The sequence below is a fragment of the Anabrus simplex genome, chromosome 2, assembly GCF_040414725.1.
Source record: "Anabrus simplex isolate iqAnaSimp1 chromosome 2, ASM4041472v1, whole genome shotgun sequence".
Lineage (NCBI taxonomy): Eukaryota > Metazoa > Arthropoda > Insecta > Orthoptera > Tettigoniidae > Anabrus > Anabrus simplex.
Genome location: NC_090266.1, coordinates 849,122,919 through 849,144,017, shown reverse-complemented (window position 1 = coordinate 849,144,017; position 21,099 = coordinate 849,122,919). Strand labels below are relative to the sequence as shown.

The 21,099-nt window shown below is 36.8% G+C and overlaps 1 protein-coding gene across 1 annotated transcript in view; it reads right to left on the bottom strand.

The window, feature by feature from the left end:
- Nucleotides 1-6,381: 6,381 nt before the first annotated feature.
- LOC136864508 (protein boule) overlaps nt 6,382-21,099 on the bottom strand; it is a 350,930-nt gene continuing 336,212 nt past the window's right edge. Inside the window, exon 10 of the mRNA XM_067141569.2 lies at nt 6,382-6,704. Within this exon, the coding sequence (XP_066997670.1) occupies nt 6,679-6,704 (26 nt within the window). The 3' untranslated portion in view covers nt 6,382-6,678. The remainder of the gene's footprint in view (nt 6,705-21,099) is intronic.

The window sequence follows — 21,099 nt, the reverse complement described above, 5'->3', positions numbered from 1 at the left end:
AGTGTTACAACATAACATTTGTACTAGTAACATGTTGACTAGATTTTAACACAATCACACAAAAATTAGCTGTGAAACAGTGCACTGTTCTTTTAGCCAGAATTATCAAGCACACATCCAATCATATGCTACTTTTGTTGGAAAAGAATTATTTAACATGAAGGGAATATCTGAGAGCAACTGCCTGTATTTCTAGCCAGAAGAATTATTTTAGAGCAGTGTATACCTTATATTTATATGCTTATAGTCAACATGGTATGATATATTCTGGAATTTACTCTTGTTCCAGCGGTTATAGTCGTGAATTTATTTTACTCTTACTTCATTGACTACCATTAAATATTTTAGTATTAAAGGGGGATTTATGTATATTGTGATTGGGTAAGTAAGGGTTTAATGAATTTTATGCCTTCAATGGCTATATGATGATTTCTTCTTAGTTCTTCTAATATGGCTGCTCCCCCTTCTTTAAATTTAATAGGAGAAATTAGTTTATTTAATAGATTGGTTGCTTGATCATGAGTATCTATGGTTATATTAATGTTATTGTCGTTTAAAATATTTTTTTAACAGTGAGAGAGTACTGAAACTCCACTAGTACTACAGTTTTTTAACAATGAAACTAAAATGAATAAGCAGAAAGTAATTCTACTGCTATTCTATCACGGATTTTGTTATTTTCTGAAGATTTATACCGTTATTGAAATTTAAATGAATAAATCAGGCTAGAGGTTTCACCGACAATTGTTCTCAGATACCTTAAATATATTAAATTCTGTAACAATGGCCCAACGAAAATCGTACATGAAATGGGCTAAATTTCAAGGAGACTTTATGAAAATACATTTTTGACAACTTCTACAGCATCTGAGAGAGGGAGATGCATGAAATATTTCACAAGCAATTCTGGCAGACGAAACATACTCATTCATAAAAAAACAATCATACATATCTATAACATTATCATGCTAAAATTTCAGAATATTATACATTTTTGCACATGAAAGACTGTTACAACATACCTAAGTACAAAAGTCATTCAATATCAGAAACTTAGATGCTTCCCTGACTTGCTAACAAAACAAATAAATTGTCTGTACCTAGGCTTAACTGCTTCACCAGAATATTTTCTTAAAGACAGCACTTTGATTTTTCCAAAATGTTTGCCTCACTCACAAAAATTACAACTTTAAACATCCGGGAGTTATCTTAATGTTTTAATATTCAAAATTTCATTAGAAAATTCAACACATACAAGCTCAGCTTGTTATTTAGTTGTATTTCCAGCATATTGCAGTAACTCACTAATCAACAAATTGTTTCCTTCATTTCCACAGTTGTGCACAGTATGCTGATTATATATATACAAAAACCTGAACTGTAAATATTTAGGCAAGTTGAAACAATTTCTGAAAAAAATTTCCCAATAGTAGTTTCATTGTCAGGTTAGTACAAGAAGGGATGTACATTCTCAATTCATGCTTATTTTCAAACACAAACCATGTGATACCCATAACATACCTACTGAACCTCTCGAATACATGAGGCTGATAGCAATTTCAAACACACTATGTACGCACATTCAACAACAAAATGTCTTTTTCTTACCACACTTGTGCACAAGATATAGAATATATTTACAAAAATTAAGGTCATGGAAAATTAACACACTTTCTCTAGGATGAGGAAATTAACTGTGAATGAGCAGAAACTGTATCTCACCAAATCACTGTCACCATTACCCAGGGCTTACAGTAATTTGGTATGTCATTGTGAATACCAGCTGTTAGCTTTATTGTTGTCTAGTTATACAAATTTTGGAAGAGAAGCATTTCACAGCATCAGCTGCTCAAGTTAAGAAAATTATACTCTGAATAAATTTATGGCCAAAAGCAAAATGAAGTGGTACTTCAAATAACAAATGCAGGAAAACCAGAAAGAATTACTAACCAAGGCAAGGATGTTTATAGACACACGAGTTCCTGTGCCAGTAAGTTAACCATTTCTGCTTTTCATTTCTCCGTTAGACTATGCTGTCTATAATCTGCCTCAATGAAGAAGTACTTCGTGAATTCCGGGGGTTTGAATGATTCACACATTTATGAAATAGGAAAAATAAAATTTGCAGTTGATTACATATAGTTGTATAACATCCATCATAACATTACAATCTGGTTCCAAACCATTAGGTTGTTCATACCTTTCGAGTAAAATATAGGCGAAAGCTGTAAAACTGGAATGGTGATTAATATGAGGGTATAAGTATACAAGAAGTTTAAAGTAAGAACTGATTGATAAATTTTTAAATAAAAGGAAAATATATCATAATTTATAGTAGAGTAACAAACGAACTGCCAAAATGATTACATATTTTGTGAACTATTTAACACTACACATTCTCTAAACCTACAATACGGGAAAGTGGAATTAATATTTGGTTTATAAAAAGAAACTGTAAAAAGGGAAGTGAAAAATCTAGCAGAAACTAATATATACATCAGTTCTGGAATTGAAGCAAAATATGGTGGGGATAATCAAAAAGTATTTCACATTCTATAAAGATGACAAAAATAGCCATGTAGAGAGAGAGAGAAAGAGAGAGAGACACACACACGCGCGCGCGCACACACACACACACACTCACTCCACAAACTTAAAATGCAACAAATCAACGTAACATAATTATTTTCAACTGTGTTTCTATGCTCAACTGATGACAGCTATGAAAATGACTATATTACACAACACCAAGGAAAACCATTCAGCAATTCACTCTCTGGACCACATGTTGACAGACACTGTCTCTACAAGCAAACTACATGACAAACAGAAAACAAGCCACATTTGTTCATGGTAATTCAAGTGCTGGTGGGGATGAGAGAACCTCTAGCTGGAAACTTACAGTATAATATTGAGATGGAGCAAAGGAAATTACAACTTGTAATTTACACCGGACCCGATTTACCTTCTTATACATAGACCATTCAAAAGACTGAATTTGCATGTCCCACTTTGTTTTTTCTGCACTGAAAAAGGAAAGCTATCAGCAAATAAACAAACCCCTCTTTTCCTCAGATAAACTGCTATTTTTTTCTTCCTTTCAATACTTTATTACAATCCTCACCATATTATGAGGTATCCATGAGGTTTTAATTTTTAAAACGAGTTTCCATAAAATGTGTGAAATCTCACAGTACACTTGTGCTATTAGACAACTCACAACATAACATTAAAATACAGTAATTGCCTCATCCACAAGACATCTAAATCAGAAGTTTTTGGAGGTTATCTGGTAGAAAAAACTTAGACATATATAAATCATCTACTTGCAAATCTCAATACTTATTAAAAAAGAAAAATACTATGCAAAATTGTTCTTACCCCAATACCATCAATATTAGTCTGCTTAATTTGCCTTTTGTTACGAAGATAACCGTCGGTATATGGTTGTAAGTGAAATCAATATCACATCCGTCACTTTCACCGACACAAACCCATTGTCAAAACAAAAAACATGTGGTGGATATACAATAATAAAATAATATTATCTTAATGGACAATTTTGTTTTTCAACTGATGTCCAAAATAAGAATCAGAACATAGACCTGAAATTCTAGGGTTTTAGAAATATTTTAAGTGAAATTTTTAAACACAAGATTTAATGTTATGCAAAACAGTTTTGAACCCTACAACTAAGGGCCAAATTCATAGACAGCACTTATACATAAGTGGCCCTTATAAGCCAGGTTTCATTTCATATTACTTGCTTAAGTGTCCCACTTATTGCTATAAGTGGACCTCCCACACACACTTAAGTGTCTCACTTATGTTGGAGCAAGATGGAGGATAATGATTTTGCTTGAATATGTTGCATTTCATTCAAAGAATGCTTTCCGTGCATACAGTAGAGATGGAAAATCCTGTCGAAATGTAATGTGACCAACAATTTAAAGAAGGTTTCGTTTTAGTAAAGTGAGAGATGAATATTCTTGTTCCTTTGATTGAGAGAGTGAACATAACCTCTGGAGGACTCACTACCTCACCATTAATGAAGATATTGTTTTGAGATTTCATGCCACCTCTTAATTTTAGGTTATTATTATTATTATTATTATTATTATTATTATTATTATTATTATTATCATCATCATCATTACCGGTATTTCGCTTAATTAATTGGAAACGTGTTAACAGTTGATAAGTTATCAAGACTGTAGGCCTATGGAATAGTAAAGAAATTATAAGAAAACTTATTGTGTTGCACTACCACCATTGATTTTAAGGTTGATTTGTGCTAATTATATCAGGTTATCAACCAATCGTTTGCCGGATTATATCAGAAGTTTCTTAAATTATGGCATCGCACATCAAAACATACTATTTACGTTTTATTGGAGAAGTAATTAGGCTTATTACAACATAACAGTTACTGATATTTTTGTCAAATCATTAAAAGCCTTGTAAGGCTAGATATTCTACATTTGGATGAATATTTGTATATGTTCGACTACCTGGATAACTATAAACATATTATATTAAGGAGAAAATTAGACTCTGGGCATTTTCGTAGTTTGCGTTGTCCACAGCAAGTTTTTCCCACGTCATTCATATTCTGATGGGAAACTGCGTCAGTCTGCTTGTTCTATATAATGTGCATGTTCTTGCAGGTGCCGTCTCAGCTCGCTGTTTTATTATCCATTCTGATAACCAAACACAATATAGACGATCTTTTAACCTCAAAAATGTCGCGCGCGGTCGTGCGATGTCCTTCGATAAACAAAGCGCAATAGATCATCCCACAATTCGGTAGCCAGAACTGCACGATCCAGGAAGCATGGGCATAATATACAGCACTGCCACATCTCCAGTGATACTGTATCAATGAGTGTGCTCTTTAAGTGTTGTCTATGAAATGTAAAATCACATAAGTGAATACTTATTATAAGTGATCCCTTATTACTTAAGGGTTCCACTTATGCATAAGTGCTGACTATGAATTCGGCCCTAAGTCCAATTTTTAGTTTTACACAGATTTTGTTCACGAACTGATCCTGTGAAATACTACAAATCACGGTGACCAGGCCTTCAATGAAATCTTCAGGGTTATTTAGTATTGGATGTTGCTGCCCTCCATGATCATTCTGACAAAATATGATTGCTTCTTCCAAAGAACAAATTAACATCTAGCCCAATATACATCTTAATACTGCAGACAAAGAAGTAGAAAATGCATCCACTAAACTGATTATAAACAGAAAATATCAAAATTCTTGCATGGAAAGCATATAATTAAAAAATAAAGTAGCAATAAAAATAGAATCCAAATTCATATAGAAACTCATTTGACTGTCACGAATTTCCTTGTACCTAAGACCAATAATATATTATAGCAAACAGTTATATGCTAACAATTTAATCACTGTAAAGGGTTGAAAAAAGAAGTCACAATTTAGTATCATAGGACCTTACAAAACAGCATCAGAACTTTATTTAAATCTAAATATAGAAGAAGTAGAAAGTCGTTATTTAAAGGCAAACTTTTCTGAAGAACAGAAGTTGCATTATAGTAGGTGTATGCAAGAAAATTCTTATGATGGATTTATATGTAATAAATGCTGGATTTGAAGCTAAATGTTTTTCAATATCTGTTGCACCAACATATTGGGGTTCGGTGATAAGATGTTTATAGGTTTAAAAACAAGCTTGATTATAACCTTCCTCAAATAAATAACACCCCAGATTACAAGAATGTCGTACACTTGTTAACACTGTTCGAACATTGGCATTAATGGTTCACTTTAGTTATGTGCAAATATGCACGGACCTTTTGAAGTGTTATGTTGTTTGGATCATTGGTCCATAGGCTGGTTTTCATTTCTATATAACTACTACATCCTAGATCTACTCTAATCAGTTTGTCATACTCATATCTTGATCTAGCCCTGCCATTCTTGGTGCCTACACTTCCCTCCAAAACCAACTAAACAACTCCTGGGTGTCTTAAGATGTGCCCAATCATTCTATCTGTTAGCTTGATTAACTTATTGTAAACAATTATTTCTGAGTATCTGTTACCAACTCACCACTTTTATGTTGGAAATTCAAATATCCTCAATTATTACACATGAAATGCTGTATTTGGTCACATTCATTAAAATTCTGTTTACAGATGATTAAGCTAATAAAAAGAACTCATGTTCCTCCTGTTGCCAGAAAATTCTGACCTTCCACAGAATCTGGATTTGCAAATAGACGACTATAAATGTTCAAAATTTTTCTCCACATTCAACTATGATGTCTAAACACATAGATTCAACATTTCTATAATTAAAAGGCCACTTCATACAGTAGAGGATTTTAGTAGTAGTAGTAGTAGTAGTAAAATGGTGACCAATATATTATCTGAAATAAATAAAGTTTCTTCCTTTTCCATCCTTTAACCACTAATGTCCAATATTACAAAATTTGAGAATATATTTTTTTAATTTAACCATACTTAAGGTGAAAATAAATTCTGAGATAAGTTAAGTAAATAATAATTAGTGGCTTCATTAGAATTCCTCGACATCCTATCAAGGAATTTGGTTCCAGAGGAACGCAGCACGATATCCCTTACTTAGGTGTTGCTTCTGCATCTCTGTATCAAGAAATGCGTTCCACTGTTCCTTGTTCTCCTCATTATGGGGACCATAAAGCACTAAGGTCTGAAAAAAAAGAAAGAAAAAAAAAAAAAAAAAGGAGAAGATTAATAGACCAAGCTACCATCTGGTAAAAATGCCAGACTTTAAGACCCTGAAAGAGCTCTTAACAAGGGAACTATAGAGTAGGGTTGGAAAGATGCAGCACCAAGGTGCACACTATGTCCTTTCACATCTGTGCGAATGTTTTCTTTGAATGGGACGGACATCTTTGTTGAGTGTCTCAGGTTTTTTGGCAACAGTTACCTTGAAGCTTGTCAAGTGAGATTTAAAGAAAATGCTAGACCAGTTTCTTCTATTTCCACTAAACATGGCCTTGCAAAATACTGATCAGGTCATTGCAGAGTGCAATTTGGGTCGGGGATGGGGCCACTGAATCGAAACATTCGACACTGATTTTAAATGATCCATCCTAACCCCAGTTAATGGACTTACCATATACCCTCCAATGATCACTGTATTTCTCTATATCACCTCACATTCAACACCAGTGACGATGACCAACTTTCTTTCTTGCTGGCAGAATTACTACTGAACCTGGATATCATACGCCTACTTCCCGCTGACGTCATTGCCATCAAACTCCTCTCTACTTCTCGCATGATCCAGTATGTTCAACCTACTGTCTACTTGTTCAGTGCAAGTGTGTCATAACCTCCCCTTTTGCCCCTCTTCTCACCATCTTGTGAATATGAACTTGCCTTATCAGCTCCCAAATCAAGACATACTTCAGCTATTGGAGAGAAAGAGGACAACTACGCTGTTCTAACTTTCTATTCAAGGCTGAATGTTACCACACCAGCATGGGAATCTGTGAATGCACCATGAGGTATAGTAAATATGGAACAGAATCTTTCAAATTCAGGTGACTAAAATTGCTCGAGTTATTGAAACTCTACCTCATTCTCGATATGAGTTGACAGTAAATTTCTACTTCCTAAGTTCGAATGGGAAACTGAAATGATAAAAATTTGAAATTTCCATCAATAAGTCAGAAACCTGGAATTTTAATGCTGTTTACAATTTCATTAAAGTGAAATGTGTTAGTCCAGAAATGAAGACTTCGATTCTTATGAGCTAAAAGTATCTGTGGGGAGAAAATAACCGTTTTCCAAAATTCAGTCAGGAACTTTTTGTAAAAGGCTCTCTAGGGCACGGTGTTCCCAAGTCAGACTTATTCCAAAAATTTGGGTTGGTTGTGTTTAAATTTCTTCTTAATATGAGGATATTTTTCTGTTACGGATATTCGGGGTCCCTTTTAATTTTCCACTTTGATTGCTTGTCTAGTTCAAGGGTTTGCAAGGATTTCCTAAAAGCTTTTCTCTTGATTGTACAAAAATTGGTTGGGGAAAATCTGTTCAATTTTAAATCTGAAATCTAGCTCTGCTGAAATGTAGCCAATGTAATACTGGTACGCATAAACTGGAACAAAAGTTCTATGTAAAATTCTTTGAGGTAGGTACCTTCAAATAAATAAACTGTGATATTCTATTTCATGCTTTACAGTTTAAAACCCGTTTGCATATTTGTTATTGTCAGAGTAGATCAGGGGTGGCCACTAACCTTAATTCTGGGAGCCGCAGAATTAGGAGACAAAATTGCGAGCATGTTTAAAAAATGGTTCATAAAATGAAGACAGGTTTTTCATTTTACAACAAATGAAGGAACATTTATTTTCTACACTACATTCAGGTACACACCAGGGAATGAGATTTTACTTCTGAGAAGTGCTTTTTCGAGTGCTCATTTTTTCTGTTCGTTTTTTAAATCTGGCTGATAATTGATAAGCTCAGTTCGCACAAGTTCACTTAAATGTTCATTAGTTAGTTCAGATCGACATTTAGATTTAATAAATTTAAGCAATGAGTACAGTGATTCACATACATAAGTAGTCCCAAAGATTGAGATTGGCACACACTCTTAGTGGATATTCTTCTTCTGTAACATTCTTCAAAAATTCTGTGGTAGAAACGCCACTTCTTTGAATCCTTTTAGTCCTCCGTCCTCTTGCAGTTCTAGTAGCTCCAACTCTACAGCTGCTGAATCCTTTGTTATTGGTGATGAAACAGGACAGCCATTGCCCACAACATCAACAGCAAAAGGATATTCCAGGAATTAAAATTAAGTTTTAAGTCATCTCAAGTCATTAAATCTGCCATTGATTTCTTCAGCAAGGCCAGACATTTTACTCATGTAATCTTCAGTTTCCACCTGAACGCCAGGAAGGCTTTCAGTAATTTTATTCAAACATTTGAAGTGAAAAAAATGGTTTAGTCTCAAGGTCTTTCCCAGTATGCTTTAACTTGCTATGAAAGCTAAGTACAGTCTGAGCCAAATCAGAAGCAAGTTTTTCTCTTCCTTGTAAAGTTATGTTTAGCATTGTTAAATGCTGGACCACATCTGTATAAAAAGCCAAATCTAACAACCACTGGGGGGTCAATAAGTTCAGAAAATTATTTTCCTTTTTCTTCCATAAGCTGTTCGATTGGATCAAGTAATTCAAACAATATGCCAAGAACATTGCTTACAGATACCCGCCTTACTAAGCAGTTCCAATATACATCATCAGCAAGCTCGTCACTGTTCATATCGTCTATAAAAATTTGAACTGTCGGCGTGTTTTGGCATATGAGCGAATACAGTTCACAATTTTTAGAACTACCTGCATAATATGTGGGTACTGAAAATATTTTGCTGCTAAATGTTCTCTGTGAATAATACAAAGTACAGGTAGGAAATCAGGAACTGATGTGTCGGTATTTAAAAGCCCAATAAGCCCTTGTTTCGTGCCAACCATAGATGCTGCACTATCGGTAGCAATGCTGACAATATTACCGATAGTTTTTCCGTAAAACACCATCCAGGGCTTCTTTAATGTCACAACCACGAGTAGTATCCTTCAAAGTAACCAGGTCTGAAAGTTCTTCCACCACCTTCAAGTCCCTTGACCCATACCTCACAAATATGACTAGTTGTGGTTTATCTTTGATATCAGTAGACTCGGCCAGAACCAGACTTACTGCTGGGCACTTGCTTAGATTTTTGTGTGTAAAATTACCCACACTAATAACAGAAACTCGCCTCTCTATTGTGTGTCTAGCAGCAGGCATTTCGTTGATCAGTTTCTGCAGTTTTTTATTTTCGGGTTCTAAAACAGAAATAACTTGTGCCATGTTCTTCTGTGTAAGGCTTTTTTGCTTTTGCAATATTAAAAGCCAAGATGAAGCCAGCTTCTATTGTCATATCTGCTTCTTTGGTAAAAATTGACATAACCCTACTCTGACCTTGGAGTTTTTCCTTTAGTGATTTCAGTTTGGTTTTCCTTAAGTGAGAGCCAACAGGAAAATCTTTGTTAAAACCACTGTAGTTAGTGTCACGACGGCGTTTTAGATTACTGGCCTTGAACTTTGACAATGTTATTTGACACAAAAGACACATTGGCTTACCATTTCATTCTAAAAAAACAAATTCATTCTCCCAGTTGGTATTAAAATCTCGATTCTCCTCTTCATATTTACGCTTCTTAGACAGCATCGCAACTGTTCAGACACCAGGCCACAACTGTACTGAAACAGCACAAAGAAAATTATCGGCACTCACTACTGCCTATACGTGAACGCGACTGGCTTCACTTCACGACACTGACTCACTGACACAATCTCCCGCTCAAAGCACTATCTAACAGAAGGTCCCAGAACTATTTTCACCGGGCCGATGACCTAGATGTCAGGCACCTTTAAACAACAATCATCATCATCATCATCATCATCATCAACTATTTTCACCTCCCATCTCTCACCAATGCCTTACAGCTAATAATGTTAAGCCGCACATTGCTGCCATTGACTGCCGCCGGCTGCGAGATGTTGTTAGATTCCATTAATTATATCTTTTAACTTTACTCTAAGGCTGGTGTCAAGAGCCGCAAGAAACGGACTCAAGAGCCACATGCGGCTCGCGAGCCTCGTTGTGGCCAGCCCTGGAATAGATCTATTTAAGTTAAACTGATATTTGGTATACTTGTTAATCCTCTTATGGTCATGCTCTTACTTACACGATTGATTTTTAGCGTAAGCATACGCTGTCATATTTTTCTTCCTCCAAGCTTGGCCTCTACTTGCCCAGCACTTTGTATTATTAGCTTCCACTGGCCAAGCTTGAACTCTGTGTGTATTGTATGTAATTTGACACTGTTTGTGCTCTCCATGGCTTAGCGTAAAGTAATTGTCATTTATTTCTGTCCACCCACTAAGCGAAACACTTCACCAGGAATGCTTATTTCCCACTCACTGGATATCTAAACTACGTAACTTAACACTTAATTTAAATCTGTGGAGCCATACACAGGTAGCATACAAGTCCTGTAAGTATTTTAACATTGAAATACATTTAAATAGCTTACTGCTGCTGCTGGCAGTGCTAGTGCGAGCTAATCTCAGAACACAAAACAGAGCTGGAGTTGACCAGTCGAGTCCACCCAAACATTGCTGGAAGTCTGCGGAACTGTCAGTGGCAAGCTCCTCTATTAGTTTGAGTACGTCTAGGCCTGTCATTATCATCATCATCATTATTATTTCTTTGCTTCATCAAGTTGGGTGCGATTGTGTACGAGCCTCCTCCAGTTTGTCCTATCCCCAGATGGTGTTCATATATGCAACGCCAGTTCACATCTCTAATTTCAAGGTCCTTCATTATCTGTTTTTGCCAAACATCGCGAGGTCTTCCTCTTGGTCTCTTCCCAGGAACATTGTGATCAAAGTAAGTTCGAGGAGTCCTTGAGGGTCCATTCTTTTCATGTGACCATACCATTGCAATCTCTTCACTTCTAGAGTCCCCAGCAAGCTTCTTTCCAATCCAGCTGTTGCCGGATATCCACATTCCTTATTGTATCCATTTTTGTTTTTTGTAGACAAGAACAGAGGAACTATATTTCTGTTGCCTGAAGACTACTTTTTGTTGGTCCAGTAAGTGTTGCTGCCTCCAGGCCATATGTCAATATAGGTACTAGATATATTTTGTACAAGCTGATCTTGGAAACTAATGGAAATGTTTCATCCGAAGGTATTTGATGTACAGCATGATAGAATTTGGAAGCTTTCTGTATTCTGTTGCTAATCTCCTGATGTATGGTACTGTCTGATGACAGAACACTACCTAAATACTGGAAGTTGTCTGCAATATCCATCTCATCTCCAATTCTTCGATGAACAGTTGGATAGTTTCTACTGATCACCAAGCCAACTGACTTCGTTTTGCTAATTTTGAGATCTAAGGTTGTAAAAGCTTCATGCCAGAGATCTAGTCTAGTTTGTACTTCTGCTTTTGTCTCACCCCATACTATTACATCATCAGCAAAAACCAGGGCATTAGTTGTTGGATCCTCTCTTTTAACCGCTTTTAAAACTTCATCCATTATGATTATAAAGAGAAGTGGTGAAAGACAACTTCCTTGTTGGACTCCACTCTTCATTTCGAACCAACCTGACCTTCCATCCTGGACCTGGACAAAACACTTGGTTTCATCATATAATCGTTGTATTCTATTACCTTTTTTCAACAATGGGATGACGACTCCTTGCTTCCAGTCATTGGGTTTTACATTCTCTTTCCAGATTCTGTTTAGTACCCTGTACATCCACTGTTGTCCAATCTCTCCTAGTGCTTTGATCATCTCAACACTTAATTCATCTGATCCAGTTGATGTGTTGTTTTTCAGCTTAGATATTGCTGTCTCTCTTTCCAACCATGTCAGACTAGTGGTATTTGTGCTGCCAAAATCATAAGGTTCATCGTCTAATGGAGTGACATTTTCATAACAGTTCAGCAAAGTTTCAAAGTGCCTTTGGAACTCCTGTAATATTTCGGTCTTATCCCTAGTCACCTCACCATTAGAAAGTTCTACAGATTGGATAGATTAATTTTGAGTTGTTCTATTCTTAACAATATTGTATAGCAGTTTTTTTTTTCCCCATCCGATGTTATTTTGATAACCAGATCTTCCTTGCATTTCAGCTTTTCAGCAACAACCAACTGTTTGACATGTAATTTTTTCTTTCTGTAAAGTGACAGCTTCTCCTCTATTTCATATTGATCTCCCTGTGTTCTTGCTTGATATAAGGATCTTCTTGTACAGTTTCTGTCATTGATAGCCTTTTAATATCATCATTCCACCAGGCAGTTTCTTTAGGTTTTCTTATTTGACTCTGTCGTCCACATACTTTTTCTGCTGTACCAACCACAACCTTCCTCAGATTATCCCATTCTTCATCTACCAATTTCAGTTCTTCTCTCGGCAACAACCTGCAGACTCCTTCCCTGAATTCTTCCTTTAAACTTGGCTCGGTTAGTCGCCAAGTTTTTTTTTTGGGACTCTTTTGTTAAAGACTTTGGGAGGTCTTTTCTCCGCAATAACTGCAACCAACATTCTATGGTCTCCACCAAGGTCTTCACTTGGAATGACCTCGACATCACTGACATTTTTCCATACATTTTGATCTATCAGAATATAATCTATTACTGTACCTATTTTATCATCCCAGCTATATCTTGTGATTTTATGGGAGTCCCTTTTCTTGAACCAAGTATTACTCACTATCAGGTTGTTTCTCATGCATAGATCTAGCATATATTCTCCCTCTTCATTTCTGTTTCCCATTCCGTAAGGGCCCAGTGTGGATTCATATCCTATTCGTTGTGAGCCAACTTGTGAATTAATCATTCATTACAATTAGTTTGTCATACTCAGTGTGTTCTTATAAGTTGTTAAGGAAGTTGGCCTTTTCCTCTTTTGAGCATTCTACCCGTGGAGCATAGACTTCGATCAAATTTTACTTTTTCCCTTCTAAATTCACAGATAATTTAATTATCCTTTCACTAACAAACTCAATTTCACTACAAGTATCTGTCTTTATGTATTAAAAATCCTACTCCATTCTTAGACTACTTCATTTCCAGACCAGTAGAGGCTATAGTCCAATCTGATATTCATTTTCCCAGTTTTCTTCCACTTTGTTTCACTCAGGCCCATGATCAGAAGTTTCCTCCTTTCCACTCAATCGCACTAAACTGATGTCGTTGTCGTGAATTCCTACATCCGAGGCTCGTATTATTCTTGAAAGCAACTTCGTCAGTAATCCCTCTGTTGACCTGCTGAACCTAACACAGACAGAGATTTTTCTTTCAGGGTTTTCTCCCTTAGCCTTTGGTGTCCAGTCACCTCGACCTACAATGCAGCAGGCTGTACTCATATTAATCCCTGAATACAGGGCTGCCTCTTCCGCCATCTCCACCATACCAAAGTCCACCTTCTCCGCTGTAGAAATCGTTGAGGTCTTCACTCATAACCCTGAGCTGGGACCCTTACCAGATGTTACACACCAGGTGAGTGTGCTCTGGGACTCACATAGGCAGGGGCGAAACTCCCTGTGTTGGACTGCCTCTGAAAAGGGTCCCTAACTGCTACCTGTGTAAACCATAGAATTTCAGTATGTATGAGAAACAAAGTGAAATTTTGCCATTCTTCAAGAACAGTGAATTACCAGAAACGTGTGCAAATAGCGATAGTCAGGACACTAGCAGTGGTGATGAAAAAAAGTTAAAATAGATGCCGAATTTAAGAAAAAAAAACTGTAATGGAAGTGCTAACGAAGAGAATGTTAGGGAATTTTCTGGGACCAAAAACTGTGGGAATTCTCTAGGTGGGAAAGGGATTAACAATAAGGACGAAATTATAGTGGGAAATAATGTTGCTTTACCAAGTTTTCAAAACTGGGAAAAGACTAAACCTCAACTCTACAAATGACAAAAACGAAAATAAGAATGTTACGAAGTGGGTAAACTTAAGGTGGAATGTATGGAATGTATGCATGCAGATAATGCCTGTTTAGTTGGTGCAAATAATTTTTTAAAACACTAAATGATAAAATCTGTGATCACGCAAAGTGCAAATCACACATGAAATGCATAGAAATTATACATAGTACAGAAAAAGGAAGTACAGAAAAACTTTGAGTGGAAGTGAAAAGTTCCGAGGAAAGCAACATCAAGAAAAGGTACACACAACTGCTTCAGTGTTCAGAATTGCAACTGTAATAGCTAAACAGAAGTTTTCACTCAAAACATATTGTGCAGTAACTCAGTCAGTAATATGCTTTATTCTGACCACTCATGCCAAAATATTATATTTATACGAGAATAAATGAACAAAAATTTTGCTCAGTTCATTACAGAATTGAGTACAAACTTTAATATTATGACAGATGAAAGTACAGCGATTTCTTTAAAAACCCTGCTTAATACTATACGTGTAGCTGGCCCCCCATGGTGTAGGGATAGCGTGCCTGCCTCTCACCCGGAGACCTCGGGTTTGATTCCCGGCCAGATCAGGGATTTTTACCTGGATCTGAGGGCTGGTTCAATGTCCATTCAGTCTACGTGATTAGAATTGAGGAGCTATCTGACTGAGATAGCGGCCCCGGTCTAGAAAGCCAAGAATAACGGCCGAGAGGATTCGTTGTGCTGACCACATGACACCTCGTAATCTGCAGGCCTTCGGGCTGAGCAGCGGTCACTTGGTAGGCCAAGGCCCTTGAAAGGCTGTAGTGCCATGGGGTTTGGTTTGATTTATTCTATATATGTAATTTTCCTTTGAGGGAAGGGGGTATTGTTTCAGTATTGTTGAATTAGAAAGTGTGACAGGGAACTGTAGTTTCAATACGGTATTAGCTGCTCTTGGAAAGTATTGTCCCCTTATCTTGCCACATTGGTGATTGCCCCAAACTAATCAGCGGATCCCAGACAAGCTAAGTCTGAGCTCCAGTAAAAATAATACCTACTAAAAATCACACCCTGGATTTGTGATGGGAAACATATATTTACTACAATGGACAAGTCAAAGAAAACTATAGTTAAAATGATAGTAGACAGACCACGACATAAGAATGAGGAAATATTTATTACACAAAATAAACAAAGTGTTAAAAAGATCACACACTTCAACAAATTACGTGAATAAAATTATTCATTTTTCCAAGTTTCAAAATAGAGTTCCTCTTGAGATTAACTCTTTCCACTCGCTGGTTGAGAAACTTTATTTTCAGCCCACTCGCGTTCATTAGTGTTAAAAATATGGGAAACTTATTTATTGCTTATGAACACATAAAACAGTATAAATAATTTATTAATCCACTTATGCTGAAGTCTTACCGAGTTTTATAGTTTTCCAGCGTGTGGAACCTTTTGAAACAAACACCAGGGTGCAAAGCCAGATTATTTGCACACGTTTCACAAAAGTAAGTAGTTTCACAGTGCATTCCTTTCACTTTCCTGTTCCTACACACAGCACAGTCCACTGGTCAAGGAAGTGTTGTCTTCCATCCAGTCTTTCTGCTTCTTCCTTGTCTGTGACAAATGGTGACGAGTTAAACCGTTTCTTCGGAACACAATGACCACCAATCAGTTGCCTCCAGAATCTGAGATGGTACATGGGCTTAAGCTCCAAACTTCATTTCTGGCAGAAAATTATGTACGAATTTACAATGGGTATTTCTAGTCCCCAGAAAAACATTTTCCTCCAACATTTTAGAGTTCTTCTTATGAATGACTATGTAGCAGTAAAATGATCGGCCTGGTCGACCCCACCCATTTCGTTTGTGTAATCGCATACAGCAAATGGTTTCGGTGTGTCCTTTTGTTGGCCTCCTTTTCCATATGAGCTCACAATTTGTGTTGCCATGTTATCACAACTAGACAGCATCAAAACGACACGTTTGTCCTTCCACCCTAAGGCCATAACATCTCTTACACGATAAGCTGTTACCTCACCCACTTTCAGTTTCAAGCCCTTTCTTATATCTGGTGGATTTTCTATCCTGCCAGGAATAAGTGTACCAATAAGGTGACATTTCCGTTTCAGAAGTTCCTCAGCCAAGCTGACACTAGTGTAATATCTGTCTGTGAAAACCTTGTAATCTTCCACTGATCCCCCTACTGCAATAGCCAGCCTGTCTAACAAATTGCAGACGATCACTGTAGTGAACCGAGCCTTCATTGTAGGCATCAGTTCATTCATTTTCTCCTCAGCGTATTTATTAGCTTCATTGGCTATACCCTCAATAACATTTCTGTTAAAAGACAAGCTAAAATAGTCCAGTGGTCTTGCATCAACTGGTAGATTGACGACCCGTAACCCTGTTTGTTTGGAGAAAGGACATTCAATTGGCCTGCCATTGTCACTCAAAACATTCTACCATAGCATAGCACTTGCATCAATGTTGGCATCCGTATCACTTTCATCATCTGAGGATTGATTCACCAGCACTAAATTCAGTATTTAGTACTATATCCTCGATGTTGCTATCGGGAATACAAGCACTTTTATCCGTTGCTACCGGGAATACGAGCACTTTTATCCTTTCGTAACTGACACAATCTACTTATTGATGCTATGACAGCTGGACTGGCATGCAGCGCGAGTTGGGCTACGTACACTCCATGGAATATCTAGCTGTACTGGGAAGAAAGATTACTCGTAGATGTTCCGAAGTTTGACGAGAGAGTTCGGGACACATGCAGCTACCTTTCTTTATAGGCATTTGTTGAAATAGCTCGACATTCGAGTTTTCAAGCGGTCAGATATCCCGTAGGTCGACATCTGATTTTTGAAGTAGAGAGCAAGTTTTGAGCAGACCACGACATTCGAGTGGAAAGGGTTAAATAAAGAAATAGCAATTATGCGTTGACACATGCATTTAATATTGATAAAATTTTTTTACTGGGCTTACGGGATTACACTACACTCCTGGCTCGCTTTGTTCATTTATTCAACCTTAAGAATGAGTACATATCTAGTTCCTGTGCACTTCTACATGGCAATGGAGATACTAGCCTTAAACGCTATCTAATTGCTTTAGAGAAATTCCTACTCTAACTGTACACAAGTGCCTGAGCAGGCAGGCGTATTCTACTATATACGATTCTCACCGTAGTAAATAAACAAAAATGAATGAAAACGTGGACTGAAACCACACACTACAAATCACATCAAATAAAATATACAAACAAATCAAAGAACATCCTCATGTTGTCATATTTTCCACTCGAAAATGGGCATGCAACATTCATGCTGGTTCACTCAAACAATTCCAATAGAAGGAAATCAAATAACATTCCCTGAAATGCACAGACGTTATACAAGAACCATCAGACATAAGAAACAACTCTGCCCCTATTCAATGAGCACATCCAGAAAACAAAGACACAAATAAATAACACAGCAGACCTTAAATCAAATGTTAATTCAACGTTGGGTTCCTGAAAATAAACACATGACAAAAACCACTCCTGATTCACCACCGAAAAGGACAACTTGCACTATTAAATTGTGGAAGAGACAATACTTAAAAACATGGAAATAATAATACACAATCGGCCGTTTCACAAAAATATCCTTGATAGACACAAACTACCCTCACTGAACATCGACAGAAAAACAAGAATGGAGATCCACACTCCTAATACAGCTAAATCATCTGGGTTTCAAAAAAAACAACCCACACACAAACCATAACACACTGGCCTCTCAGGCTCATAATACACGCTGCAAATGACAACATATACCCAAGGCAAGTCCCATAAATAACTCCAATAATGCTGGCCTTTACTAAGGAGTGCACTTTCCCAAAAAAATCATAATAAAATAGCTCTACCTTGTAACTTCATTTAAATATATATTTAATAGATAACGCTGACTATAGTCCCATACCGTCTTCAAAATTGGTCGAACGTTCTCAAAAATCGTACTCATGTATGTTTGGTTAATTTCATTTAATCAAATAATTGACATTACTTTCATTAAAGTTGATTACTGAAAAATTATACACAAGTTATTCAAAAGTACACATTACCATGAAAGTTATTGAACTATCTTGAATGACATTCTAACATTCTAAAAAAACCAATAATAATAATAATAATAATAATAATAATAATAATAATAATTTCTCAAAGACATACAAACTCTGAATTAACATTAAATCACAATCCCAGTGGTTAACAAACAATTATTCCTGCTAGAAATCAGACATGATCGCACTGACACCACTAATAAATTATATTGACACCTGGAAAGTAAGGCGATGACACTATCAAGATGTGGATCAAAGCTCCATGAACATTCGTGCACACTCACAATCATGCACTTGCAAAGGAAAATTTGACCGCATGGTTGCCCTTCAAATTCCTTTATCTAACACACATTTACTTTAATGATTTAATCTTACTTCCCTTAAACTTGACATTTATCTCGAGATGTACAAAGTATCTCAATACAAACAAAGATCAAAATATAACAGAAAAACAATAATAAATAATTACAAATCACGCCAACCCACTCTGCTTAAAATAGTTGAAAAATGCTGTGACTCAAGGCACTAGTAATCATTTACTGTACAATATTTACAAGTTACTTGAAAAATCTACCCTACATTTAAATAAAATGAAATAAGGACATCATCCCAGGAAATATTATCCTATCAAAACTATTTTATCAAAATTAACCTATCCCTTCAGCCATTCGGTAATGTTTTACAACTTATTAATTCATTCAAAAGCTTGTACTCGTCTTTGTTGGTTCACTGCTCCGCATCATCCAGGCAGCCCCATTGATTTAGTGACCAGATATCTTCTTTCTTGTGCCCCAACACTAGTACAACACAAATTTCATCAACTTCGAGGTCTATCACTGGTATACACAACATGCATGACATAAAAATTGACGTAAGGTACCCTTGACCTACTAAACCAGTTTACTCTTGTTCTTTACACATGGCTCCCGCTTACATAACGTAAGTTCAGCTCTGCGCTTATCTTTCAAGTTCAAGTTCCCGTACACCTGATCTCTCCCTCTAACTGATGTGTTCGTGTTCCACAATGTTTACATAGTTTAGTTTGTAGATTTCCAGTTTCTTCCCATATCTAACTTTGCTCAAATGGAACACTATAACATGTCAGTGTGTTACCATTCCCTGCTATACAATGCAGGCTTTGCTTTCTAAAACAAAGAGTCTCTCCCATAGTAACATTCTTATTTCTCTAACTAGTGTCTCTCTATCTTAACTTCAGAATTTTATCAGTTCCATAGTTCCTGCACATCTAGTTCTCTAAAACATTTTGCACGCAGCAGTTCCATTTCTCGCTATGTTCAAAGTTTGTATAGGCCTCAAGCCTATGAAAATTTACAGCTGTTAAAGCTTGTTACATGTAATTCGATTTCTTTTTTGCATTACGTAGCACTGACACAGATAGGTCTTATGGCGACGATGGGACGGGAACGGAAAAGAAGCCGCCGTGGCCTTAATTAAGGTACAGCCCCAGCATTTGTCTGGTGTGAAAATGGGAAACCACAGAAAACCATCTTCAGGGCTGCCGACAGTGGGATTCGAACCCACTATCTCCCGGATGCGAGCTCACAGCTGCGCGTCCCTAACCGCACGGCCAACTCACCCGGTAAATTAGATTAACAGACAACAACTCATGACTGATGAATTACTCCACATGAACGACGCTCTTCTCTGCTCCTTTCTATATTTTATTATTCGGTTTTGGTCCATTCTCTCATTATGCTTGGACAGGGCTTCTATTTTCACTTCAAGCAAGAGTGCAATTGGACTAGACAAAAGAGTGACTGAATGGGTTGCTATATTTCTAGAAAATAGATCTCAGAGAGTTAGAGTAGGTGAAGCTTTGTCTGACCCTGTAATAGTTGAGAGGGGAGTTCCTCAGGGCAGTGTTATCGGACCTTTATGTTTTCTTATATATATAAATGATATGAGTAAAGGAGTGGAATCGGAGGTAAGGCTTTTTGCGGATGATGTTATTCTCTATAGAGTGATAAATAAGTTACAAGATTGTGAGCAACTGCAACGTGACCTCGAAAATATTGCGAGATGGACAGCAGGCAATGGTATGTTGATAAACGGGGTTAAAAGTCAGGTTGTGAGTTTCACAAATAGGAAAAGTCCTCTCAGTTTTAATTACTGCATTGATGGTGTGAAAGTTCCTTTTGGGGATCATTGTAAGTATCTAGGTGTTAATATAAGGAAAGATCTTCACTGGGGTAATCACATAAATGGGATTGTAAATAAAGGGTACCGATCTCTGCACATGGTTATGAGGGTGTTTAGGGGTTGTAGTAAGGATGTAAAGGAGAGTGCATATAAGTCTCTGGTAAGACCCCAACTAGAGTATGGTTCCAGTGTATGGGACCCTCACCAGGATTACCTGATTCAAGAACTGGAAAAAATCCAAAGAAAAGCAGCTCGATTTGTTCTGGGTGATTTCCGACAAAAGAGTAGCGTTACAAAAATGTTGCAATGTTTGGGTTGGGAAGAATTGAGAGAAAGAA